The sequence below is a fragment of the Canis lupus genome, chromosome 3 (genome assembly GCF_003254725.2).
Source record: "Canis lupus dingo isolate Sandy chromosome 3, ASM325472v2, whole genome shotgun sequence".
NCBI classification, from domain to species: domain Eukaryota; kingdom Metazoa; phylum Chordata; class Mammalia; order Carnivora; family Canidae; genus Canis; species Canis lupus.
Window position 1 is genome coordinate 59,162,460 of NC_064245.1, and position 27,252 is coordinate 59,189,711.

General features: G+C 50.8%; 3 protein-coding genes across 13 annotated transcripts in view; 1 reads left to right on the forward strand and 2 right to left on the reverse strand.

Annotated features, from left to right (window-relative positions):
- TBC1D14 (TBC1 domain family member 14) overlaps positions 1-19,396 on the forward strand; it is a 107,291-nt gene extending 87,895 nt beyond the window's left edge. For 5 of the 11 annotated variants that reach the window (XM_025438397.3, XM_049108020.1, XM_025438398.3 and 2 more), the window contains 5 exons: positions 625-696; positions 1,386-1,514; positions 4,530-4,639; positions 12,975-13,233; positions 16,896-19,396. In XM_025438397.3, coding sequence (XP_025294182.1) covers positions 625-696; positions 1,386-1,514; positions 4,530-4,639; positions 12,975-13,233; positions 16,896-16,961 — 636 coding nt within the window. In that variant the 3' untranslated portion in view covers positions 16,962-19,396. Of the gene's footprint in view, positions 1-624; positions 697-1,385; positions 1,515-4,529; positions 4,640-6,435; positions 6,527-8,676; positions 8,769-12,974; positions 13,234-16,895 lie in introns of those variants that run through there. The other 6 variants (XM_049108019.1, XM_049108023.1, XM_035714631.2 and 3 more) reach the window with 4 other exon arrangements.
- Positions 1-27,252, reverse strand: part of PPP2R2C (protein phosphatase 2 regulatory subunit Bgamma) — a 947,578-nt gene that overhangs the window by 601,507 nt on the left and 318,819 nt on the right. The window lies entirely within an intron of this gene.
- On the reverse strand, positions 22,535-27,163 carry CCDC96 (coiled-coil domain containing 96). The gene is made up of 2 exons (XM_049107695.1): positions 26,537-27,163; positions 22,535-26,488 (listed from the first exon to the last, which is right to left on the reverse strand). The coding sequence occupies exons 1-2, from the start codon at positions 27,035-27,037 to the stop codon at positions 25,229-25,231; spliced, it is 1,761 nt and encodes a 586-aa protein (XP_048963652.1). The 5' UTR covers positions 27,038-27,163; the 3' UTR covers positions 22,535-25,228.

Genomic DNA, 27,252 nt, shown 5'->3' on the forward strand with positions numbered 1-27,252 from the left:
CTGTAGCCTCGGGGTAGGTAGGGCAGGGAGTGGGGGATTCAGACCCAGTGGTCCCTTCATAGTGTCTTCAGACACTGACTTGGGCAGGGAGCACCATGTGCTTTCTCCTGTGTGCACTTAGGAAACCCAAAATCCTAGCAAAGCCTCAGGGATGAGAGAACCGGGAGAGTGTTTAGACTAAAAGGGTCACCAGCAGGACTTAATACTTCGAGGGTATTTCTCAAACCTGCCAGGCAGAAAAATATAGAAGAAACAAAGATGATAATGGGGGGTTGGGGGGAGCCAGCAGGTCCCCTGCTCCGAAGAACCCTGAGGGAGCTGGCTTGCCTGTTGAACTTCGAAGGGGAAGCACGGTTACGCAACAGGAGCCAGGCTAAGTCTGTTTTCCTAGCGAGGTGTTCAGGCCTGACCCAGCAGCTTTTCTCCAAGCAGCCTTGTAGGTTGAGCTGTAGCCTCTCTCGCTCGTTAACTTGTTGAACTCTGCAGCACGCGCAGAGCTGTGAGCATAACGCTTGGCACCCAGCTCGTCCTCTGTGAGCAGCTGGTGTGACCAGCAGCACAGTGTCAAATGTTCTGAGTACTAACCAGACTTACGCACGTGTTTTGGTGTGTTGATCCTTTTAGGGTGGTCCATATCATGACATGTTGCACAGTATTTTGGGCGCTTATACTTGTTACCGACCGGATGTGGGTTATGTAAGTGAACCTTTTCAATATTTTATAATGTTACCATTTAAAAAGAGTCAGAATATGGCCCAGCACAACTTAGCTGCCAATGTCAGGCTGAGTGCCTTCATTTTTTTGTTGTTGTTGAGAGGGATGGAGAGTTTAGTGGTAAAGGAGTTGCCTCCATTTTCTTGTAAAGGATTGAGCCAATTCGGCCGCTCTGTGACATTAATCACATTGTAATTGGCTTTATAATTTCTTGCATGTGATTTTTTTTTATAATTTAATCAGAAAAGCCTTTAAGCAGTAACCATTGACTGTGCTGCTGCTGTTTCTTTGGCTTAGCAGATGTGTGTGTGCATGATTTTAGATTTAATGCATCAGGTAAGAGTCGCATTTCCATGGCAGCGGGGCACTGTCTGTGCTGGAGGGCAGGCTCTCAAATGCCAAATGCGTTTATGGGTTTCCATGTGGATGGCGGCAGGGCAGAGGGAGTGCAGGCACTGTGGCCCATGTGGCAGAGCAGTCTGAGGGAGGATAGGCCAGAGCTGCTGAGGTCTCAGGTCAGTGATGGGCAGGTGGCGGTGGGGGTGGGGGTTGGCTACATGGGCCCTCCTAGCATGAGGGTGTTCTGGTTCCACTTTTATTAGTCACGTAAAAGAGCTGTTTTGGCAGCAGTGGCTACTGTGAGTTTAATACCCTCTTCTCTCCTTCTTTAGGTCCAGGGCATGTCCTTTATAGCGGCAGTGTTGATCTTGAACCTAGATACTGCAGATGCCTTCATTGCTTTTTCTAATCTTTTGAATAAACCCTGTCAAATGGCATTTTTCCGAGTGGACCATGGCCTTGTGAGTATCCCTGGTATATTTGTCTCCACACAGCCTGAGTGGCTAATTATTCTGTCTTTTCAGAGGGAGAAGGAATATGTTTTCCAAACACACAGTTAATAGCCATTTCTTAATACCTTCTTCCTTCAGAAGTATTTCTGAAAACACGTCCTTTAAATGAGGGAGGAGGGGCATCTCCTGCCCGAATATGCACACGTTGTGTCAAGGCAGAGGCTCAGGAGTGCTTTGCACAGAACAGTGTGTAATACACCTCTGTTGCCACTCACTGTCACATGGGGGCTCTGCTTCACGTAGTACGCTCCTACGGGGAAAGAGATGTGGTTAGGACCAGCTCCTTTTTCTGACAAAGATAGTGTGTTCAGTTTAGTGCTGTAGACACAGAACAGGAAGGAGCTGACAGGAGTTGCCCTGGGAGGCCCCTGACTTGTTCTTGGAGGTGGGTCTTCTTTGTGGCACAGATGAAGAACCAAGGCTCAGAAATGACATGACCCATAAGGTACATCACTGGTGAGTAGAAGAGCTGGGAGCCCAACCCATTCTGCTTCCTAAGCCTGTCAGCTTTCTCCAGCCCAGGAGGGTCGCCCATTCTACAGGCTCATTGGCTGGATTTGCTGATGATTTGCTGATAATTGTCACCAGTATTTCAAGACAATCTCAGGAGTATTTCTTCCTTAATATTCTAAGGACTCTTGAGTATTTCTTGGTCAGGCAGTACATACATTTTTTAAAAAGTAGCATTTCAACAGTGCTGTGAAAATGGTGGCTGTTAGGGAAATATAAATTAGCAGAGGCCTTTTGGAAGACAGTTTGGTTTTAAGTATCAGTGGTAAATGGCACGGGTATTCAATTCTGCTTGTGCGAATCAGTTCTAAGAAAGTCACAAGTATGGACAAAGCATAATGCACAAAGATGGTTGTTACATAATTATAACTGTTATAATTTAAAATTATCTTTCATGGTGAAAATGAAAACATTTTAAAATGGGGGTTTAGAGGGAGGCAGATGGTTCTTTAAAATCTGGCAGTAGAAACAACAGGTGTTGGTGAGGATGTAGGAAGAAAGGGAACCCTTTTACACTACTGGTGGGAATGCAAGCTGGTGCAGCCACTCTGGAAAACAGTATGGAGTTTCCTCAAGGTACTAAAAGTAGAACTACCATATGATCCAGTAATCACACCACTGGATATTTACCCAAAGAATGGGAAAGTACTAATTCAAAAGGCATATGCGCCTGATATTTATAGCATTATTATCAATAATTGCTAAAAGATGGAAGCAGCCCAAGGGTCCATCAGCTGATGAATGGATGAAGAAAATGTGTGTATATCCAACGGAATATTACTCAGCCATAAAAAAGAATGAAATATTGCCATTTGCCACGACATGGATGGAGTTAGAGGGTATTAGGCTAAGTGAAATAAGTCAGTCAGAGAAAGACAAATATCATATGATTTCTCTCATGTGGAATTTAAGAAACAAATGAAGGGAGGAGACAAAATACAGACTCTTAACTGGAGAACAAGCTGGTCGTTACTCTGGGGAGATGGGTGGGGGAATAGGGAAATTGGTGATGGGGGTTAAGGAGAGCACTTAGTACCGAGCAATGTGTGGAACTGTTGGATCATTCACTGTATTGTACTTTTGAAAATAAGATATTGCTGTATGTTAAGGTACTAGAATTAAAAAATAATGAAATCTGGTGCCACATCCAGTGAGGTACTGATATTTGTAAAGCATTATATTGTGGGAAAATATGTACAATGAAAAAGCTAATTTTTTTCCAAAAGTATCTGAACTAGAACAGGTGCTACCATTTTTAACAATAAAAGGAAACGAACAATGTTAATAGTATTTGTGGATGGTTGTCTTTGCTTCTGTAATTCTGAAGTTTTTTTTTCACAGGGAATATTTACAGATTTTCAGTCAGGAAAATGCTTATTTTATATAATAAAATGATTTTTATGTTAACATCTCCTAATTGTAAAGATAAGACCCCACCTTTCTCTTTCAAAACATATGATAAAAACCATGCTTATGAATTTTCACATGTATTTTTAAGGAAAGATCAGAGTCATAGTAGCATTGAGTGGGACCTTCTTTACAGCAAGGTCTCCCGACAGTAGCACTATGGAGGGCTGTCCTAGGCCCCGGAGGAGGCTCGCAGCATCCTTGGCCTCTATCCACTGGCTGCCGAGTGGAGCCTTGCATATCCATCAAAAATGTCCTCATTGTCAGATGTCCCCCTGGGAGGCAAAGTCCTCCCCGCACCCCTGCTGGGACCCACTGGTTTATAGTCCATCCCTTCACTGAGTCCAAGAGTCGCCATTTGCCCACATGCATCCAGGTGGTAAATGGGCTGGCGCTCCAGTGTGTGTCATTCCTAATCCCATTGTAGCTGTTCTTTCTCTTTCAGCAGCACTCCCCTGCTCAGTGTGTTTTATTTTCCTACAAACCCTCTAGGAGTTGAAAAGCTTGTGGCGGTAAAATACAGGCTCTGAATGCTTTTCCTTAATGCTTTCTCCCTTACCTGAATTAAAAGAGCTGCGTTTTGAGGCCAGAGTAGCTTAGCCTATGCCATACGTGCCAGTATGATACTCCCTCTGGATATGCCATGGTTGTGTGCCAGGGATGCCTGCTTTCTCGGGTTATGTAGGCAGTTGGTCATTCTTAGAGAAGAGCAGGCCCACCAAGACCCAGCCTTTGCTGTGGGACAGGCATTGTTCAAATCCCAGCCTTGCTGCACACCAGTGGCAAGTTACTAACTGCTCTGGACCTCACTTGTCTTATGTGTAAGTTGAGGAAACACTGCGATGTAGCTAGTGACATTGTTGTGAAGAGTAGGAAAGGGGCTTAGGTAGAAACTGCCTGAGCCCAGTGAGGAGTTCTAATCAAGACATGTTAGCAGCTGCAGGAGACAATTGTTCTGTTCCAAAAGTGTCTATATGTGGCCTTTATTCTGTAAAATGGAAACCTGTGATCATTGGTTTATTGGTATGTCTCACATTATCTCCCCAGATGTTGACATATTTTGCTGCATTTGAGGTATTCTTTGAAGAAAATCTGCCGAAATTATTTGCTCATTTCAAGAAAAACAACCTAACTCCAGACATCTACCTAATTGATTGGTAAGATCGAATTTTCTATGTGTTTTCTCATCTCCCTGTTTTTCATGTCCTCACTGCCAGCTTTCTGGGCTCAGCTTAACTCCCTCCCACATCCTGTTTTAGAGTCTTCCCCACTGCCCTGCATTTGCAGTGCCCTCAGCTCTTCAAGCTCCTGCACAGTTAGTCATCTGGGCCCTATTAGGCCTGTTTTATTATCATCTGTGACTGTCCCTAGCCTTCTTACTCCCTCAAGGAGAGAAACAGTGTCCTGGACCTATTTGTTTTCTGAGTGCCATTAATCCCTTAATTGAGATGCCACTACATACCGGGTCTGTGCTGGGCCCTCTGCTAGGATCTAGTGATGAGTGGGAAGCAGGACATGGTGCTTGCCTGTCAGGAGCTCTGTCTGCAGGGAAGACGGACAGAGCCCTGGACCCCAGCTAAGGGGTTAGAGTACACAGAGGTGACCCAGGAATTTGAGCCGAGGCATGATGTGAACATATGGTGGTCCAGAGTTAGCATGGCTGTAGCAGTCAGTTTGGTGATGCTGGAGCCTAATGTAAAGGGTGAGAAAGGCGGGTGGGAGGCCAGGGGGCCAAATCGTATGTGACTTAGGTCCCATGCCAGGGAGCTTGGGCAAGATTGCAGGGGCCGAAGGAATGGTTGCAGGCTTTTGCTCAGGGTGAGGATGGAGGCAGGTTGTATCTAGAAGTGAGCTTTAGGTTACTTGGGAGCCAGGGGAGCCTAGAGACCGGGACAAGTGAAGGCCAGAAGAGCAGGGCTTGAACTGAGGCTTAGGAGCAGGTGGATGGTGGGGAGCAGAGAGGGGAGCTGTGGGACCTGGAGAGACTTTGCAGTCGTGTGAGGGAAGGCCGAGAATCATCTGCGCTCGAGTGTCCGGCTGGTAAGGGGCTTGCAGGTTTGGCAGCATTGTTCATGGATCTGATTTGGGACACAGTGATTTTGAGGTACCTGCTGGACATCTAAGTAGACTAACAGGTAGGAGGCTTTAGAGAGTTCTGGGCAGAACAGTAGGCCAGGCACATCTTCATGCTGAGGAAGGGGTGGGCTGTCACTGCAGAGAATACTGGTGTTTAGGGGCAGACTTGTGGAGGGATAGTGGGAGGAGATGGTTCTGGAACCCTTAGGCCTGGTCTAGCCTCTCCTCCTACTTGCCTCGTGGCCTTAGTGGTGGGCTTTAATCCTTTCTGAGCACGTTTGCTCCCCTGTCCCCTGCAGTGATTATGATTAACCTTGTAGGGCTTTATAAGGTGACACCCCCAGTCCTTGTCGCCTGGCTTATGGAGGGGCTCTGCAGGAAAAAAGATGCCACTTGGCTAAAAGGCCCATTTGGGCTTCAACACTTCTGTGTACAGTGAATCTAAAACTGCTAGGAACACATTTGGAGGTTCTTTGATCTTTGATCATCTGAAACGAGGCCCAGTCCCTAAATAAAGCAGACTTGACTGCAACCTTAGGAATGAACCTTCAGGATTCTTGTCATTTGTTGCTTTTCTCCTAAACCTTGAGACTGTTATAGGTCTACTGAAGACCTCCCGGGAGTGAGGGTTTGGAGCTTGGAGCTGCAGCCACAGGAATTGATGCCACTCAGGAGTAGTGAACGGCAGGCCGTGAGGTGGCCACTGCCAAAGATGCTGGGCTGAGCTGTCTTCAGTGCCCCGTGGAGGTGTTTGGGGCCTGTCCCAGAGGGCACTCCAGGCAGTGGCGAGGAAGCCAGGGACAGAACAGGGCGTGCTCAGGACCTGCCCTGGAAGCTGACGTTGCAGAGACACTCGTTGCTGGTTTTGTCTTCACAGTGTCTGCAGCAGGTGTAAATACCTCTTAGCACAGAGGAGGCTGCTGATTCAGTGGGACCCTGCCCAGTCACACCCGGAGTGAGCAGGCCAGGTTGGTCAGATGCCAGAGCCTTTGCTTTTTCACTCTGTTCCACCACCTTCCCCAGAGCCTCATCCTCACCTTTAGCAGGGATCTGCGTTGGAATTGCTTGCGCCGGGTGGACCTGCACAGTGCATGGGTTCCTTAAGACAAGGTAGGGCTTAGGCTTCCATTTACCAACTGCCTGAGGACGAAGCCTCTCGTTCCTACCCAGTGTCAGAGGGTTGAGCCTCTTGCACCCACCCTGTGTGCCTTGGCTGGCTGAGTGTCCTGAGTGAGCTGTGAGGGCACGAAGATGACAAAATCTCCTTTCCTGCCTCCTTTCCACCCACCAGAGGCCAGCTGGGAATCACTCCAGCTTCATTCGCAGGACAGTTTCTCTGCCCCATGGATTATTGCTTTATAGCTTTATTGGCCATTACCCAGCACAGCTGGAGAGTTACTCCTCCAGAATGCTCTGGTCTCTCCCCACCACTGCTGTGCCTTCTGCTTACCTCTATCACAACACTGACCTCTGAGGGCAGCTTCTGTTTCTTGCCCTTCTGGTCATGGGCTGAACTTTGTCAGTGTCCTCTGGGTCACCTGTCTCTGGCCCCGTGTGCAGCTCCAAGTCCTAGATCAGGGAATGCATCTGTTCCCAAGGGGCGCCTTCCTGGGTTTAAATTACACAGAATCCAGCCAAAGGTGTGCTCAGGTGCTGGGGAACATTGGCGCAGAGATCTCCCGGCTGAGAATGAATTTTCCTGCCAGTGCTGCCTTTCTGGAAAAAGGGGTCTTCCCCTTGCTGTAGAAGGGCAGAATTATCTGGTGGTGCAAACGGGTTTTGGAGTAAATGATCTTGTATTAGTAAAAGAATCCAGCAGTACCTTCCATGTCATTATTAGTGTCGGGGGAGGGGGGGTCATAGGAGATCCCAGCATTAACACTGAATCTCTGCATTGAAGGAAGGGTTCAGGGTGAGGTATGGTTAGCAGATTGCAGTTTCTGTGGCATCTTGTACTCATTTCATTTGTAGGTTTTGAGTTTGAGGTGACAGGTCCACCCATGAGCTCCTCAAGAGCAGGGGCCTGAGTCTGGTGCACACCAGGGCCTTGGTGTATGTGTGCGTGGAAGGACGAGGCGGACTGTGAGCCCGTGGTGGAAAGCCTCTTGCAAGAAGGGCCTGCGTTGTGGTGCGGGAGCTCCTGTGCTGGGCCTGCTGGGGGTGGGGTGGGGGTGCCCACCAGAGGGTGCTCTGGGGGCACAGAGGTGGATCTCACTGCTTCTAGGGTGGGGATGGGGGCTGGACTTAATAACTGAGTTGAGACTGAGTCTTTAATGAATGTAGTTCCTATTTGGAATTTAAAGGTCTTCATCCTCAGAAACTCTAATCATCTTACTTGGCGGTGTCTAGTGTAACTGCTTGTCTCTGTTAGGAACACAGGAGCACACAGGCAGGGAAGGGGCTCAGGAGCACTTCCTAGACCAACTCTGGGGGCAGAGGCTTATAACCTGGGAAACGGTGGGCACGGCTGGGAATCTGCGTCAATCTGTGGCTTCTCCACAGGGAAGGCTGCTGGATGGTGCCTCCATCTCAGGCTCAAATCCACTTCCCACAGCCTCCCTTTATTTGCAGTTTCCTCGTCTGTAAAGTGGAGATGATTAGATGCCCTCGTGGAGATGCTGTGAGGAGAAATTGGATAAGCCTAGTAGATTGTATAAAAATAGCGCTCAGCATGGATGCCGGTGCCCCCATCAGCTGTTACCTGCTCAGGGAGTAGATCAGGGGAGGGCTGGTTTCTGAGAATGAGCCTTGGCCTCCGTGAAGGCTTTGGGAGTAGTGGAGCCCCCTGCTCCCCCTCCTGAACCCCCTCACACTTTCGTGCAGGCTCAAACAAGCAGTTAGAACAGACATCCAGATAAAGATGTTTTCTGGAAGTTGGGAGGGCTTGGCAGGAAGAATCCAACCTGTGCTCCCACACACGTCATGGGGGAAACAGATGCACGCAAGCCATGTTTGGTATCTTTTGTAAGCCCGTAGCCACTTCTTTCATTCCTCAACGTAGAAATACATTATTTTGCATTAGTTGAATTTGTACCTGAAGTTACCATTTTTGTTGTAAAGTGCAAAAACGCACAGTGGTCCAGGGAAGAAGCAGCCTTGAATTCTCTCTTGCTTCCAGGAGGAGAACCCGCAGACTCCTGGGCAGGCCCCTGGGCCCTGCTCTCCCGCACTCATGAGTCTGACAGGAGGAAGCCAAGTGCGCCGGCTGCGGTGAGGGCACTCAAAGGGCTGGAAATGGGAAGGGCTAGGGGCCCCTGTGCAGAGGGCAGCCCTCTTGTTCCTGCTGCCCTGGTGGGAGCCATCCCCATCCCAGTCCCAGGGCTGCTTCGGGACCAGGGCAGAGCCTGGTGGCAGGGTTGCTGAGGGCCCTCTTCAGCTGTGTGCGTGGTGCCTGCATAAACAACTGGAGGAGAGCAGAGGATGAGCGGTCCAGTGTCCTCTTCACAGTGGAGGTTAATCTAAGGGGGTTTAAAATGCAGGCAAGTATCTGAAAGTGTGGGCTCAGAAGTGGTCTCCAGTGAAGGGGGAGGTGAGGAGCGGCAGGAGGCCCTTCTCTGTGTGAGCAGTGCTGCTGGGAGGAGGGTTGGAGGAGGGGGAGGTGCCAGAGATGTCTGTCTCAGAGCAGGAGGGGACAGAGTGGTGTGACCCTTGGCTCCCGAGGGGGCAAGGGGTGAGCCCTGGTTGCTGAAAGCCTGCAGAATCTACGGGCTCAGAGGGAGCAGTGAGGAGGCAGATGGCAGGGTCCGGGTGGCAATCACAGGGCTAGGTGTGGAGGAGCTGCTTGGTGCCAGGACTGTGCTATCTTAGGGACACTGTGGGCCCGCCAGTGACTGCTGGGAAAGATGAAGGCACAGTGCCAGCACCGAGTGGGAAGCCCACTGAGCCCAAGGTCCAGGAAATGGCCTTCCAGGAGTGGGAGGGCCTTTAAAAAAATGTTCTATTTTCTTTACTTACTTGTTTTTTAATTTATTTATTTGACAGAGAGCACATGCACATGTGAGCTGGGGGAGGGGCAGAGGGACAAGCAGGCTCCTCGCTGAGTAGGGAACCCTGTGTAGGGCTGGTTCCCAGGACCCTGAGATCATGCCCTGAGCTGAGGTCAAACGCTTAACCTATGGAGCCACCCAGGTGCCCCCCAAAATGTTTTCTTTAAAAGGCATATTTTAGGGGTGGCTGGGTGGCTCCATAGGTTAAACATCTGCCTTCTGCTCAGGCCAGGATCCCGGGGTCCTGGGATCTAGCCTTATATCTGGCTCCCCGCTCAGAGGGGTGCCTGCTTCTCCCTCTCCCTTTGCCCCCCACCCCACTATGTGAATATACTCTCTTTCTCTCTCTCTTTCTCTCTCAGATAGGTAAATTAAATCTTAAAAAGTAAATAAATAAAAGGCACATTTTATTTAAGAGGTAACATTCGAGGCCTTACAATTCCACGTTGGTCCATGAAACGGTAGATAATAGAAGTGTGGTCAAGCTTACTTTGTAATGAAGTACATACCGGTGATCCGTTCAGCGATTGCCATTCTTCCCTCTCTGATCTTGGGGTACTGCCTCTGGTACCATCGACACAGACTGTTACCAGCCCAGAGCCCTCCCCGATCTCCAGGTCATAAACAGATGATGGGTTCATGTAGCCACTTGGATGTCTGACTTTTAGACACCATGATGACTCTGTTGCATTTCCCCTGAGATTAGTCCACCTTGGAGTCCAGCGTCCCTCTGCTCTGGCCACGTCTGGGGTGGCTGTCCTATGAAGTGGATGGGACCTTACAGCAGTCTATGAGGCCCATGCGTGCTGGGCCTGGTCTCCACAGGCATCCTCGTGTATTCTGTCCTCCGCTCTTTTTGCCTTTAGCCCAGTGGGTTCATGTTCTTTCTTGGCTGTGCCAGGTTTACTGCTGCCTCGGGGTTTGGGAGCTCCCTGCTTCCTGTGGCTGGACGCTGTCTCGACCTCTGCCCTTGGCTTGCAGCCTCTTTTTCAGGGCCTTATGGAAATGTCACTTCACAGTGACACAGTCTTCCTAGACCATCCTCTTTCGAAGAGTGTGTGTGTGTGCGTACACTTGCATGCACATCCAGGCTGGCAGCCCTGCCTCTCCCTGCTTGTGCCTGTCACCATCTGACCTATCGTGCACTTTATCCCCTCTGCTCTGGAGGGCAGGAGCTTGGTCCATTTCGTTGGATGCCACGTACGCTTGTTCCCTCAGAACAGTGATGAGCATGTGGCAGTAGGCTTCAGAAGGTATTTTGATGGGTGCATTGGCTGGCTGCTTGGCATCAGAAGGGCTCAGGTCTGGGCACTTGCCTCATGGAGAAACAGTAGGTGCCTCGGATGGATGTGAGGATGGAGCAGGGGTGCGTGGTAGGCATTGACTGGCGTTTTTAACTTTACAGAGTTCAGGACGTCTGAAGTAATTTGTGGAGATGCATACGTGAAACTGAACCCGAGAGTTTCACATCACCGCCATTTCTCTTGTTGTTTCTCTCTTCTTTGCTCTATAGCTTTGTCTGTTTTCTGATTGTTTTTTACGTGAGACTCTGCTTTTAAGAGGTTAAGGGTTTGCTTTCCATGGATGAGCTGGCAGGTGGGAGACAGCATCATGGGCTGGTTAGTTCTTTTTCATGTTTTATATATTGTCAGTAATGTATGGGTGGCAGCACCGGGGACTCCGTTCCCTCAGGTAAGGTGAGCGAAGAGAACTCGCCTCCCAAAGTGGTCCTAGCTATTGAATTAGGTGTGCTCCTGGTGTGCCCCATGTGGTACGCAGCACATAGTGGGGCCTCAGTTTAAGGTCAGCTGTTGTTTTTATGACGTAGGGGTTTTGGCATTTGTCTCGCTACTTCATCACCTGAGTTGAATGAAATCTAAACTGGTTTGCCTTCCTTAAGTGTCTTACTGGAGTTTGATAGCCTTGCATGTCTTGGGGTCTTAACTAGCATGCTGTGTTGAACATGTGCTTTTGACCGTGTTAAATGTCCCTCTGGGTCCTGGCGGAAAGGCCGCAATGGAGAATCCCCACTTCTAGTGAGCACTGCCGCTAGTGAGGACATGGTGAGATCCACTAACATCTAGGACACCTAGAGCCAAGTGGCAGCGTGTCCACCCATCTACTTCCTCGGCAGAGATACCAGGTATTGTGCTGGATGCTGTGGTGGAGGGAGTTGGCCAGGGTCCCTGCTCTGGAGCATCTCCATGGGGAGGACCAGAGCAAACACACGTTATGATCAGCACCAGGGGCAGAGGGAGCATCTGGCGGGTCCGGGGGTCAGCAGACACCCTGAGGACGGCACCCAGGCTGTGCTTCACAGTCGAGGAAGGAGCATGGGTTCACAGAGAATTAGTTTGGCCTTTGTCCCAGCCTGGCTTTGCCTCACTTTGTGACACAGGCACATTCCAGATTAGAAATGCTTAAACCTGGAGATGCCTGGGTGGCTCAGCAGTTAGGCATCTGCCTTTGGCTCAGAATGTGATCCTGGAGTCCCTGGATCAAGTCCCACATCGGGCTCCCTGCATGGAGCCTGCTTCTCCCTCTCCCTGTGTCTCTGCCTCTTTTTCTCTGTGTCTCTCATGAATAAATAAATAAAATCTTAAAAAAAATGCTTAAACCTGCTGATACACTCGATCACCCAGGATTGTGTTTGTTTGGTAGTTTGGATGCTGATTATCACATTTTAAGATAGTGCATATCCGCATTTCATTTTTTCATCTGATTGTTTGCATTGTTAAATAGAAGATCAGTTTCTTGTAATCTACATTCACATTTATTTGGACAGTTTTGCTTTGTTCCTTTGCAGACCCGTTGTGGGAGAAAAGTATGCTGTACTCTTTAGAAGTGAGGTGTACCTACGTACACTGAGTACATTCCGTTGACTGTTTTTATTCCTCTCAGACTCTAAGGTCTGTCCGCCTTATTTTAATTTAATTTAATTTAATTTAATTTAATTTAATTTAATTTAATTTTTTTATTTATTTAATTTTATTTTTTATTTTATTTATTTATTTATTGTTTTCTTTTATTTTTTATTATTTATTTTATTTATTTATTTTATTTATTTATTTATTTATTTATTTATTTATTTTATTATTTTTTTTGTCTGCCTTATTAACCTTGTGTCCCACACCTACTACAGCGTAAGCACATGGTAGAGTCTCGGTAAATATTTGTTGCATATGGATGTAAACAGAATCAGCAATTCAGAAATTGCACAGTGTTTGGGATTCTGCGTGAAAGCTGAGAATGTCTTTTTATAAAATTGGCCTTCCGAACGAATGCAGGCCTCCTGCCTGCCCACCTCACCCCACCCCCCAACCTGTGTGTCTTAAGTATGAAAGTAACTAAGAGCATTTTTCTGGATTACACCTGAATTCAGAGCTCTTTGTGCCATCCCAGACCTGAAAAACTCAAACTTTTTTTCCAGGATTTTTACCTTGTATAGTAAGTCTTTGCCCCTTGATCTGGCCTGTCGCATATGGGATGTGTTCTGTCGTGATGGGGAAGGGTTTCTGTTCCGGACGGCCCTGGGCATCCTGAAGCTGTTTGAGGACATCCTGACCAAGATGGACTTCATTCACATAGCCCAGTTCCTGACAAGGCTCCCAGAGGACCTGCCTGCAGAGGAGGTGTTTGCTTCCATAGCAACCATTCAGATGCAGAGTCGAAACCGGAAGTGGGCTCAGGTAAATGGATCTTTTGTTCCCTCTTTCCCTGTAGAGTGGCCTGGCTCTGTAGCATGACGGAGAATTAGTTCTCCAAGTGCCTTTTGAGAAAAGAGCCCTCTCTAAATAAAATCCTTCTTGGACTGGGAGCCAGGAGCCTGGGTTTGAGGCTTGGCTCCGGCACGCAGTCTTGGGCAGTCCTTCCTTCTCTGAGTGTCCCTTAGATGGAGGGAGGGTAACAGAAGCCTCCCCACCCATCCTGCAGTGGCATTGGGAGGTCAGGGTTTCTCACTTGCCATCCCTGTGCTATCCACAGGTCAGAAGGCGTTTTGTAGACCAAGCACCCCTCCCTGCCCCCTGCTTGCCCTGGGGCAGGGTGGCGAGATTGTCCCCCATCACTGATAAAGAAGACCCACGGAGGGAGGTCGCTGGAGGGCTGGAGGAAGGCTTCCCTGGGGGGAAATGTTGGGCTGGCCCTCTGCTGGCTAAAGTCAGGGGAGCTGCAGCCCAGCTGATGGTGTGGGAGCAAGTCTAGCCTGGGCCTGCTTCTTCTAGATTCTTTTCATCTCCTCTGGATGTCCTGCCTAGGCTTTGTCTCCTGTGGGGATTGGCCAGTGTTTCTGGTTCCAAGTCTTTGTGGTACAAAAAAAAAAAAAAAACAAAACAAAACAAAAATCAAGGCTTGCTTTGTGACCCCGTTTAGGCTCAGAGCTTGTCTGGCATCAGGTCGTGGTTGGAGACCATGGAGGCTTGTACTCTCCTGTGTATGCTAAACAGCTTATCCCTTGCTGACCTTTTTTTATTAGTGGGAGAGTTTAAATCATACTAATATAGAGTAAAACAGATAACAGACCCCATGCCCTTGTCAAATATGCAGGTGGTTTCAAACTTCTGTCTCAAGTGTCAGTGGCTTTATAGTTTGTTTGAATCAAGATCCAAATAAGGTTCACACTGTCGTTAATGGAAAGATCCTTTTAGTCTCTTTTAAATATATAGATCACTTGATCTCTCCTTGTATCGCTTGTTCTCTATTTATTGAAGACCCAGTTCTTTGTCCTACAGCGTCTCCTGAGTCTGGATCTTGTGGTTGTATCCTGGTGGTGGTGTTAATGTGGTCTCCAAAACTTTGTTTCCCGTAAGGTGACTGTTAGATATGAGAACTTCATAGGCCATTAGGCTGTATGTCTTTAGCAGCCTCTCCATTTTTATAACAGTAGCAGCTTTATTGAGATGTAATTTACATAGCATGTCCAGTTCAGTGCATTCATGAACCAGAGAGTCCTCACTCACCTGGGCCCTTTTATCCTGGCCCTGGGGCTGGCCCTTCCTGTCCTGTTCCATGGTGCTCTCTCTGGCTGGCTGACTCCCTCCCTGTTTGGGTCTTTGGGGAAGAAGCACGGCTGCTGACCTTGGGTAATACTAGGATAGGGAGAGGAGGCACTGTTTTGTGCTTGGGCGATAGGATTTGCATTTCTGAAATATTAAAAATACATTCTGTTGATAAAAGGGAATGACATCCCAACACATACTACAACACAGATGACCCTTGGGAACACCCTGTGAAGTAACAAAGCCAGACACTAAAGACCATGTGCTCTGTGATTCCATCTGTAGGCAAGTCCAGAACAGGGTCATCTTTTGAGACAGGAGGTCAGCAAATGGTTGTCAGGCGGTGGGCGAGATGGGGCCAGCAGGGAGGGTGGAGCTCTACAGGTTACAGGGTTCTTCTCGAAGCGTGAAGGTGCTCTGAAACAGACCACCATGGTAATTTAGCTCACATCGATGCATACACTAAAATCCACTGAACTGTACACTCTAAATGGACAAATTATATGGTAAGGAGTTCTATCTTAATAAAACTTAAAAAATTCAGTCAGTTCATGTGTGAATAGGAATGGCTATATAACTATTAGAGATCTGGCAAGAGGGAGAAAGAGCCTTTCTGTGGTTGAGAAACCAATGGACAATACAAGATGAAAATCTGGGACCCATTGTCCAGAATTACTAAGAGTTTCAAGAAGGTGACTGCCTGGGGTGGCATGCCTCTGAAGTTTGCCTGTGCGTGAGGGCATGCTGTGGGCTCCATGATTCACTTGCTTAGGGGGGATTTTCTGAAGTTGCTGCAGGGCCACGGCCTTTCCTGACAGCCTTTGTTCCACATGTAGCTTGGTTACCACCATGATTTCATGTGTGGTCTCCTGTCCGCTGACCTGCCTCTCCTTGTCCCTGGTCTTCCCACCCCACATGTCCCCCACACAGGCACTCAGAGAGGGCAGGGGTAAACCCAGGCCTGTTGTTTCCCTTGTGTTTTAGGAACAAGATAAAAGGTTTGGTTAAAACCAGCTCAGAGGGACGCCTGGGTTGCTCAGCGGTTAAGCATGTGTCTTTGACACAGGGCTTGATCCTAGAGTTCCAGGATCGAGTCCCATGATTGAGTCCCACATCGGGCTTCCTGCATGGAGGCTGCTTCTCCCTCTGCCTAGGTTTCTGCCTCTCTCTATCTTTCATGAATAAATAAATAAAATATTTAATAATTAATTAATTAATTAATTTAAAAAACCAGCTCAGCGGTTATTGGATCGAAGGGCATTTTCTGATCACAGGATCATGATGGGAGTCAGCCTGAGGGTGGGGGTGGAGGTGGGGGCGAGGGTGGGCTTCAAGGAGTTTATACGGTGCTAGGCTCCATGAGACTTGTGGTCTGTACACATTCCCCTTAAATGCTCCGCTTTAGGTCAGAGCTAAAGCTTTACAAGGTAAGTAAGTGTGTATGTTTGCCTAGCAGTCCCGTTGACTTAGGTGTAGAGAGGGGACTTCCCTTCTGTGCGATTTATCTGAAACCTACATAAAGTGTTTTCTCTTCACCCTTTGTAATTTGTAATTCAGTTAAAGTGACATAGTGGTAACCTGGTAGGTTACTGCTTGGTTTTGTGTTCTAACCAGCCTAGGTCTGAATGCATCCAGGCTGTTAGAGCAGCCACTCCTGTAAATGTCCGTGGCTTAGGTGCCTAACTGTGAGGTGTTAACCATCCTCAGCTTGTGTGCGCTGACAGGTGCTGTGCATGAGGTCCCTGGAGAGGTGCCCCTCTTGTGTGTTCAGTAAACAGAGCCCGTGTTAGCACCATTCCTGTTCTTAAGTGGTCAGAGGAGGATGTGTCTTGAAAGTAAAACTGTTAGCCAGGAGCTGGGAAAGCAGAGTTGGGAACTCAGTCACTCTTGGAAGGCCCAGGAGGGCTCGAGAAGAGCCCACGTTTGTTAGTCTTAAAAGTACACATGGTTGGCTGGTGAAGAGGAGAGGCAGGCAGGGGAGCAGCTGTGTGGAAAGGCCCAGGGGCACTTGTCAGCGTCTGTCTGGGAGTGGGTAGCCTGGCTTGGGTGGTGGTGAGCACAGGGGCTGGAGCCAGATTGTGGAAGGAGAGCCTTGCAGCCGTGTGCTGATGTCTCTGCAGCAGCCAGTGGGACATGGTTGTGGGACATTGGGCCACAGATGGCACGGTTGGATTTCCACGTTAAGAGGAGGGCTCTGGCTGTGGGTGTGGGAGGTGGAACGGGGGAACAGCAGAAGTGTGGGGTGGGGGGGCAGAGACCAGCCAGGAGGCTGCGCATCCTGTCACCACTCCTGGCAAGGCCTGTGTTCAGTGTGTTTGCAGATCACCCACGGACGTCTCCTCTATGATCCCCAGGTATTGACCGCACTGCAGAAAGACAGTCGGGACACGGAGAAAGGAAGCCCGTCTCTCCGACACTGAGACGGCCGGCAGACTCGCACTCGGCCCCAAAGCAAGCAGATCTCCAGGTGGCACCTGCGTCGTTTCAGGCAGGCACACGGACCGTGGAGAGGAATGGGCTCTTTTCATGTTTGATCCGGACACTGGAGTTGGCCTTAAACAAAACAAACAACTTTAAAGAATTAAACCAAGGCTTAGCCTTAAGAAGCTCAGTGGAACAATGAGCTGGTGTTGACCACGGCCAACACTGCGTAGTCTGCATGGTGTAAAACGAAGGCCGTGGCTAATCCTCCTCCCCCCTTCACAAAAGTTAATTAAATTGTCATGCTTTTATGTCAACTGATGAAAAGTACATTACAGTCTTCCTTAGCCAGGGTGCGTGAGAAATGCTACCTAGGAGGCCTTGGAGGCGTACTGGCCCATTGACATACTTGAGTGAGGAAGGAGTGCTTGATTTAGTTACCGAGAGAATCTTCCTGGGGCCGGAGGTCCCGTGTTTAAAGCCCACCTACCAAAGATAGCATGAACGGGAGATGGGCTCCCACCGGGCGGTCACTCAGAGTGCTCGGGGCTCCTTGGGATTCCACGCGACCTTCAGTGGGCCTTTCTCATGGTCTCCTTGACAGAATCACAGCACGAGGGCTGTGAATGGCCATGTAGGTTCCGGGGGACCCCTGCTCTGCCCCCTGAGATTGCTCCCTCTGTCTCCTGAACAGGAAAAGCTGCTTGCACCCGAGGCCCGAGACAGGAGACGGGTTCAGACCCCTGCACGTCCTGTCTGCCGAGGCCGGGGCGGCGGGGGCAGCCTGCGCCCTTGCTCTCACCGAATGCTGCTCTCCCCTCTGTCACCCGAATGGCAGGACCAGTCCTGAGAACCAGTGCTTCCCTCCTCACGCATCCGGTTTACAGGCAGACTGTCGTGAGGGCTGAGGAGCGGGCCGCACAGTCCAGCGCACAGACGGCCTTGTCGGCCCCCACTGTTTGTCCTGTCGGCCTCTCCCTGTTTTAGCTGGTTTTCCCCCAGGTTCAACAACCTTCTTGTTCAAACTTTTCCTTGACTAACTTTAACAATTGTGTTGTAAGTGCTTTGGTCATGCGGATTTGGAGACATGAATAGGTTTCACAGCTGAGAGCCCCCAGGACAGGCGACTCTGGAAACCTGCTTGCACGCGCCGCTCTGTCCGTGTGTGGGTCTCCGTGAGTGCTCGGGAGACCCCTTGGCTGCACCCTCCCCGGGGGTGGGGGGTCCCCCGGACACTCACTCTGGGTGCTGACGTGTGGAGTGCCCGCAGGGTGGGGCCGGGGCCTGTCTGTGGGCTTGCTCTTCTAGGTTTTCTCTGTCCACCACGGCCGTGCATCCTGTTTTCTGGAGTGGCCTTTTGTGTGTCATCACCCCACCCCTGCCCCCACCCGGTCTTCTCCACTGAGTTTTCCAGGGAGGTTGCAGAGCATCTCAGATCCACGTTCTGCCTCAGCCCGTAAGCGCCGACCCTCCTGGCTTCTCGGAGGAGGCATCCCGTCTTCACCGAGGGCTGGCGCATCCAGGCGCTGCCATGCAGCCACCACATGCCGAATGTCACCCCGCCGAGCCCGGGCATGGCCCTTCCTCCCACGCGTGCCGAGCGTCCTTCCGGACGTAGGCTTTCTGTTCTGAAAGGTGTATATATTTTCTTACTGTACATACAGATGTTCTTAAGTCGGGACAGGAAGCAACGCCGCCAGGGCCACGTTCGTGGCACGTCACGCACGTTCAAAACCCAGCCCTTAACACTTCTGTCGGACAGTTTGACATAAGTCTCTGGGGATTTACGTCACCACGTATGCATTAAAGTTTTAAACAGGATTCCGTGCCAATCTGGAACACTTACCAAATCTCTGGTTCACAAGAGGTTCGCGTGACCTGATGTTCAGGGAACGCATGGGGTCCTGCCGGTTTGCTGTGTCCGCCTCAGCGGTCGGGCGTTGGGGTCGTGTGGCCCCTTTCCGTGGGGGGGCTACCAAGGGCACAGGGTAGTGCTGCTCTGTTACGACCTCTGTTGGGCTCGACCTCTTTTGGGCTCGTGCTATCATTTAGGAAAATGGGGGAGCAAACTGAAAGGCCGTGCCCCCTGAAGTCTGCACTTTCCGCCCCCTGTCCCACGCCACCGACTGTCAGACTCCGGGACTTCGGGGTCGGGACCTTGTGCATCGGCACTTTAGTCGAAGGCGTGTCCCCACCAGCCCCTGAAAGCCCATCTAGAAACAATGTTCACTTTCAAAGGTACTTTTTAACTGCTCAGTTTTTGACTATTTTGAATAGTTTGCTGATAGAAACTTCCTGGTAATACTTGCTACATATCATGTTTTAATTGCTTGTACAGTTAACCTTTAATTTTATTTAGTAAAGTCTATCCGATTAGGACTTTTTGAATTGTAAATACGTGATTTTATTAAATAAAAGTCATGTAAAATTGTTACCTATGTTCACTGCAGTTTGGTTTGAAATTGACGTTCTCACCTTCTGAGTATGGCAAATGTGACTTTGAGTGTCGCGTTATTTTAAAACCCACTGGTTTTGCCCAGTTAAATAAAAAAGGTGGTTATGTTAATTTGGTGGAGGGATTTGGGAGTTGAGCGTGCCCCTTGCAAGCTGAAGGGACCTCCCACTTGGGGACCCTGTGTCTGCTAGGCTGGCCGCCACCCATCCCGCTGCCCAGCCCCCCGAGCCACTGGGCTGTTCACTCTCCTGGGAACCTGCTCCAGGCCTGGGCAGCCCCCCAGCACCCGTGATGACCGTGGGCTCCTGGGCCGTGTGCCCCCCACCCCAGCTCTGCTGCCCCACAATGGTGGCTGTGAGCGCAGAGTGGTTCGAGGGGTCACGTGTCTCACCGGTGCCTGTTGTGCCAGCTGTTGGGGCTGAGTGCTGGAGGCCCAGGGAGAAGCCTGCTGAGTCCCAGCCCGAAGGTTCCACGTGGAGCCCTGAGGGCTGCTGCCACCTCTTCTGTCCCCTGGTCCCCCTGGGGAGTCCCTGTTCCTCCACTGTGCGCCCAAGCGTTGCTGCCCCTCCTGCATCAGGAGGCCTAGGCCCATGCTGGGGAACTCAGTACCCTCCGCTCCGTGACGGGTCTCCCGGCCTACCCTCCCCAGAGACGACACAGCTCCGGTCAGGGTGTTGGCACCCAGGTCTTGGGCCCCTGGCACAGGGCTCCCATCTTTCTCACAAGGGGATCCCCTGGCAGCCCTGGTCTACTGCGAGAGGCTGTGGCCCATGAGGGTGGCCGTGCTGGACAGCAGCCGTGTCCTGGGACTTGGCTGCCCCACCCGCACCAGGCCTGGCTCAGATGTGCGACTGGCCTCATTTCTCTCCACAGCAGCTCCGACACTGTCCCTGTTCAGAGGTGTGACGCGGACAGCTGATCTGCTAGGGTTCCGGCCGCCACAGAGCCGCAGGGCTGGGGTTCAGACTCAGGCCTGCTGGCTCCTGAGCCCTTCCCGACCTCTCCCCAGGGAGCGGGTTTACTCTGGGGCCTTTAGAAGCCTTCCTCCTCTCTCCCTGGCCTCAACTCCCAAGGGTGGTGTTTGGGGCGAGGCCTGGATTCATTCACCTGAACCCCTTCTGAGTGCAGGGCGCCAGCCTGCTGAGAAGGCCGCAGCCACGCATGACTGCAGCGCGGGGAGGGCCTTGGGGATGCACCTGCTGTGGGAGTAGAGGTTGTGGACTGTCTTCCCAAGAGAAACCAGGGGGGCCGGCAGTTAAGAGACCACCACCTGAAGTGTGGAGCCTGCCACAAAGGCCCAGGGAGGGAACAGGGTTCTGCCCCAGTCCAGGGCAGGGACCAAGCTGGACCTTGAGATGAGCCAGTGGTCGGCAGAGGGAAGCCTCAGAGCCAAGGCGGGACCCAGGCAGGAGCTCGCTGCCACTGAAAGTCCCCAGGTGCTTCCAAGAGACCTGCAGCCCCTCCGTGAGCACCACCTCACCTGCAGCCAGCTTGCTCTAGAAGGTTGCTGCTCCCCTGGGCCCGGCCACACCAGGCCCCTTCTCCCAGAATGCCTGAGCCCGTGGAGGGAGGGGCAGTGGCCAACTGCCCCCCTGGCCTGACCCGAGTCTCTCCATTCCTCTTAGACACCATTCCTGCGGCTTCTTGGCACCACTCTGGAGCTCCTGGTAGAAGCTGCTCCAGTCAAAAACGACTGTTGCAGGTCTCATTCAGTTTGAGGTCAGAACAGGAATATTAAAATTCTCTAACCCTCTTGTTTCTTTTCTGTAACCAGAGGTAAAAAGGGTACCAGCACCCATCCACTGGCTGGTGAGGATTAGAGTAAGGTGTTGAATTAGGGACGCCTGGGTGGCTCAGTGATTGAGCATCTGCCTTTGACTCAGGGCATGGTCCTGAGGTCCTGGGATCGAGTCCCACATCGGGCTCCCTGCATGGAGACTGCTCCTCTCTCTGCCTGTGTCTCTGCCTCTCTGTGTCTCTTATGAATAAAAATATTTTTAAAAAAATGAATTGTGTCGTTAAGAGAAACCCATCACCATAGGTGGCTAGAATCATGCTTTTGACAGGTCAACTTTTGGTATCTGAACTCTTGAACTTAGGAATTTTAAAAATTGTTATTTTCCCCCTAATTATTAAAAATGCACGATCATTGTATTTAATTTGGAAATACAGAGAATGAAAATGGTAATTTCACCACCTGGGGAAGAGCTACTTTTTTTCACATACTGATTCTTATAAATTTTTACCCATTTTTTACAAGGGACATGTTGAGGTTTGGAAAGGTGAAGTGTTTGGCCCAGGTCACAATCGGAGATGAGAAGCCAGGTCAGCCTGATTCCAAAGGCCTTATTTGCAAGTGCTACCCTGTCTTCTTCCTGGAGGCACCTCTGTACTCATCGTTGGCATCCTTTGGGTGAAATATTAGAAGCCTGCATCAGTTAAAGAGTTGGGGGAGGGGGACGCCTGGGTGCCTTAGTGGTTGAGCGTCTGCTTTTGGTTCAGGGCGTGATCCCGGGGTCTGGGATCCACATCGGGCTCCCTGCAAGGAGCCTGCTTCTCTGCCCGTGTCTCTGCCTCTCTTTGCGTATCTCTCATGAATAAATAAAATCTTTAAAAAAAAATAAAATAGAAGTTCCAAAATGAGGTGTGTTAACTCTGCTGTGATTTTATCAGACAGGCATCCCCAATCAGTGGCAAAAATCTAAATTATGGCTTCAGACCAACTTACAGAAAAAGCAGGTTTCTCCACTTAGGTAATTTTAAAATCTCAAACGTGGTAAGTCACCAGAAACAACTTTCACCTACCAATGAAAGCGGTTTCCTTTTCAGATGCCTTCGCAAATTGTACATAGGTTGTGATTCCCTTCCTGCCCTTGCTGTGACAGCTGCCCGTGACACCGAGGGGAACACTTCCAACTCAGACCAATTTTAAAAAGAAGTCATGAGGGCAGCCTGGGTGGCTCAGTGGATTAGCGCTGCCTTCAGCCCAGGTCATGATCCTGGAGACCTGGGATCGAGTCCCACATCGGGCTCCCTGCATGGAGCCTTCTTCTCCCTCTGCCTGTGTCTCTGCCTCTGTGTCTCTCATGAATAAAATCTTAAAAAAAAACACAGTCGTTTCACGTAACGCCTCAGATTTTATTGTGCCTCTATTTTGCAGGCCCTCTCTATTGGCAAGGAGATGACAAAAATCTTTAGCCTTTGATTTCAGAGATTTCTAGTCCAGCTGCCCCATCTTATCTTTCTAGAGGGAGGGAGGCTACCTGCTAGAATGGACTGTTTCCTCATTGGTTCTACTTCTGGAGAGCTCCTCTTTCTACCTGTGATTATTTTGTCTCATATAGGACTTAGCAGCAGCTGCCTACCCTAGGCATTCAAACAACACTTAGGGCCAGAAAATGAGAATGCCATGACGTTGGCGTGTTCATAAGCCAACAAACTATTGAGCATTGATTATGATTACGTGCTAGGCATCGTGCTGGCTCCGAGGGAGAATGGAAGTCCTTACTTCCCGGGCCTCTGTCTCACTGGGGCCCAGTGGGTGAAGCACACAGTCACAAAGCAGTGGGTCGGAGACTGGGATGGGGCACGCCAGTAAGACTTGGGGCGGCAGGGGTGGTGTCTGTGGCATCCTTCCTCAGAGGCGAGGTAAAGAAACACTTCATGAATGGGTTGCTATTTCGTGATCAGGAGCTTTCCTGTAATTTAATTAGAGGGAGCCTCATTATGAAGTAATCGACAGAAGATTATTTATCTTCTAATTAATTGTAACATCTCTAGCATGAGATAATGTGGTAATTTGAGAGAACACTGGTAATGTTGCAGCTGAAAGCAATGCCAGCTTCATCTGTCGCTGTATCTTGTGCTCTCAAGAGGCCTGTCTGTTCCGGGTTCGAGGTTGGTGAGGGAGTGCTTGGTTCAGGCTGGGTAATGGCCAGTGGGGCAAGGTCAGCTGAAAATACCTGCTCTCCCCCTAGTGAACCAAAGGGACAGATGGTCTTGCAATGACAGCTGCTTGCTTGGGGAAGGCCTCAAACACATTGTCAGGTTCACTTTGAAGCCTTCCCGGCCACAAGAACCCCCTGGGCCTGTGCAGCTTTTGGCAGGAGGCATAATAGAGCTGTATTTGGGGGTGGTTTCCTACTTTCCTTTGGACTTGATGAACAGGGTGGAGGGAAGATGACAATTGTAGAGGAGAAAGATGATGGGAGCGGGAAGTAGATGCGTTTTACACCCCTCATTGTTACGTCTGTGTGGTTGGTAAGTGTGATCCTATAAATGAGTGTAGTGTATCCAAGCTATGAAAGTCAGAAAAGGAATTTAGTCGTTTATTGGCTTCAAAGGGAACACACATTTTATGAAACAATCGCATCACTAAAAGAGAAAGTAATTGTGTCATTCTCCCGAGGAACTGACCCATCTGCCTAGAGGGGGCTTCCTACCATTCTTTACAGGTGTTCAGCACCAAAAACTAGATCACCCTTCTTAGGACCTACTTAAGCTTAGGGATGGGAGAATGCTTCTGAACCCAAATCTGCACGTCCTAAAGTTCAATTTAAAATGAAAAAGAGGGATCCCTGGGTGGCGCAGTGGTTTGGCGCCTGCCTTTGGCCCAGGGCGTGATCCTGGAGACCCGGGATTGAATCCCATGTCGGGCTCCCGGTGCATGGAGCCTGCTTCTCCCTCTGCCTGTGTCTCTGCCTCTCTCTCTCTCTGTGTGACTATCATAAATAAATAAAAATTAAAAAAAAAAAACAATAAAACTTCCTTTAAAAAAAATAAAAAATAAAATGAAAAAGAAATGAAAACAGGCCCCTAGCTCCAAGAGCATCAAGGAAAACTGGAAATGTAATCACTGATTCTGGATTAAAGAGGTAGACCTATCAGGTATTTCCTACACTGACACAAGGAATAACAGACATTTTAATATTTGATACAGAGTAAAATCATGTGCGGAGTGCGGTCCTGTTGCCAAGGTCCAAAAAAATCTTGCCCGGAACAAAAGGCTTACAGTCAACAGTCACTACTCTGCATATTTTGCACCTGACCAAACACTATACAATTATCATTTTGTCTTCATTGGAAAACAAAATGTCATGTTTTTGTATAGATAAATGCGTCTCTTTAGAAGATCCAAGAAAACGTTTCATTAGAATCGCAGATGGTCGTCGAGCCAGAAACAAACGTTTACGGTCAAGCCGACCGAGCCTCCTCTCCTGGAAAAAGGAAAGATGAACCTCAGCTCCTTTTCCTAGTTATCATTTCTCCTGTCTGCCTCATCCTGTTCATTACCTCAAAGCTGGTGCTGCTTACATACGTTAGATTCATCTGAGGAAATTAGCGAGCTTTGAGTTGAGGATGCGACTCAGGACTACATTAATGAATTCAAAGGGGCTTTAATAATTCACTTAATGCACAGGAACTTTCTTGGTCCCCTGCCCATTTGTAGAACCCTCTGACATATGGAAGAGGAACAATTTTCCTCAGGATCAGGTCCTTGAGATTATGGAATTGCTCAGATACAAAAAGGCTTCTGATAGCTTTTTATGAGCAGCCAGGTCCATGAAGTCATCCCTGTTGTTTCTCTGGACCTATTTTACATTTTACTCAACCCCACGTAAAACCGATTACTAACCCAGTTTTGTTCGGGACTCATTTAGAGGTTGAAAATGATGAGATTAATGCAAAATATAGCTCCAGTCCCAGGATCACAGGCCTTTTAAAGAAGGGCCATACATGGAGAATAAAAGTTAACTCAGGATAAAAGTTGCTGAGATCAAAGATGTTCTGGGGACTCTCCCATCGTCAGTGTTAAGATGGGAGAAAGGCTTTGGCTTCCCTGATCTTCTGCTTCACGCCCCTGCAGGACATAGTAAGCCCTGCGTGACGGCGTTTCAGGGACTCTAAACGCTGCTTGAGCAGTTCCGTCTTGTCCACCTTCTCTTCCATGTCCCGAAGGAGCAGCTCCTTGCCCAGAAGCCCACATTTCTGGTTCAGCTTGGTGTTGTCAACCCGCAGGCAGTCCCGGGCTTGCTTGGTCCTGGTCAGGATGTCCCTCCTCAGGGCCACCCGGGCCTCAATTTCCAAAAGCTGTGTCTTCTTGCATGCGTTTTCTACATCCACAAAATGTAACTTCTCCTTCACGTGGGTTATTATTTGCACATTGTTGGTCACCTTGTTGTGCAGTTTTAAAAGTTCCTCATTTCGCTCCTCGACTTTTTCATTGAAGGTCTGGTTCTCAATCTTAAGCTGCTCAAAATCAATGAGGAGCAGACCCTCCGTCAAGTCCTCCTGGGCCCTCATCCGGGTTTCAAAATGCATCAGGCTCTGCTTCAGCTGCACGTTCTCTAGTCGCACAGCACTCATCTCCTTCTCCTTCTTATCCTCCAGCGCCTGGATCTGCTCCACCTCCCGCAGAGCCGCCTGGCGACCGCCACGCATCCGACAGCTGCCCATGGCCTGCATCACCACCTGCTTCTTGAGCGCCTGGAAGCCTCGCCACTCCTTCTCCACCCTGGAGAGCTCCTCCCTGCACTGCTCCTTCAGCTGGCTCAGCTCCTGGTGATACCAGTCCAGGTCGTCTGTGCCCTGCTTCTTCAGCTCCTCCAGCATGGCCAGATGGTGGAGGTAGGCTTGCTCTTTCTCTGGGGCCTCTGGCTCCGGGCCCTTGTCGGGCACCTCGGCTGCTTCCAGACCCTTCTTCTTGCGCAGCGCCTCAGAGATCTTGTGCTGCAGGTACAGGTTGTAGCGCTGGTAGCTGCTGCGCTCCATCAGCAGCGTCTGGTACTGCTCCAGGAGCTCAGCGCGCAGCTGCTCTTCCTGCAGCCTCTGCATGTCCTCGGTCCACCCATCATCCTCGTCCACAGCCTCACCGCTCTGCTTTTCCTTGTCTTTCTCCGGGCTTCCTCGCTCGCCCCTCTCCTCGATTTCCTGGCTCTCCTCCCCCTCCTCCTCCCCGTCTCGCTCAGCCTCTTCCCGGCCGGCGGTGGACAGCGGCGGAGACACGGCCCAGGTGGCTTCCTTCCTCCTCCCCTCCACCGCCGGTGCTGCCGCCTCCTCCCCCTCCTCCACGTCCTCCCCCGCCTCCCCCTCCCCCTCCGCCTCCTCCTCCCCCTCCGCCGTGTCCTCCGCCTCCGCCGCCCGCTCCTCGGGCTCCGCGGGCCCGCCTTCGGGCCCCGGCTGGGCTGTGTCCTCAGGCCCGGTGTCGGCCGGCTCCCCGGGCTCCCCCGGCTCCGGTTCGGCCTCAGCCTCGGCCGGCTCCCCCGACTCCCCGGGCCCCGCCTCGCCCGCAGCCTCGGTGGCAGCCGGCGGCTCCCGGGGCTCGGCGGGCTCGGCGGGCTCGGCGGACTCGTGCTCGGCGGCGCCTCCTTCGGAAACCTCTACGGTCCCCGGCTCCGGCTCCGGCTGCGGCCCCGGCTCCGGCTGCGGCTGTGGCTCCGGCTGCGGCCCCGGCTCCGGCCGCGGCTCCGGCTCCGGCTCCGGCTGCGGCCGCGGCCCCGGCGGTTCGGCCGGGGAATGGGGGCCAGAGATGGCCTTGGTCCCGGACGGCCCCGAGGACAGGCTCCCCACATCTCCGCCTTCGCCCCTGGGGTCCCGGGGCTGCTCGCGGCCGCCGTCCATCTCCCAGCCCCTCGGCCGGCCCGGCGGATCCCCGACGCCAGCTGTTGGGTTTCCAGGGGCAACCAGGGGCGCGCGCGGTGGGCCCGCCGATTGGCCAAAGGGCAGGCCGACGCCCGGCCCCTTCGCCCCGCCTCCGGAGGGAGCGGGCCAATGGGAGACCGCGAGCGGGCGGCGGGAGGCGTTGATTGGAGGAGGGCGCGGGCTCGCGCCGCGCG

Coding starts and splice junctions, on each gene's coding strand:
- CCDC96 (XM_049107695.1), bottom strand. CDS start 27,037: ATGGACGGCGGCCGCGAGCAGCCCCGGGACCCCAGGGGCGAAGGCGGA. Junction 26,489..26,536: donor CGGCGGAGGCGGAGGACACG/GCGGAGGGGGAG, acceptor GCGGGGGAGGAC/GTGGAGGAGGGGGAGGAGGC.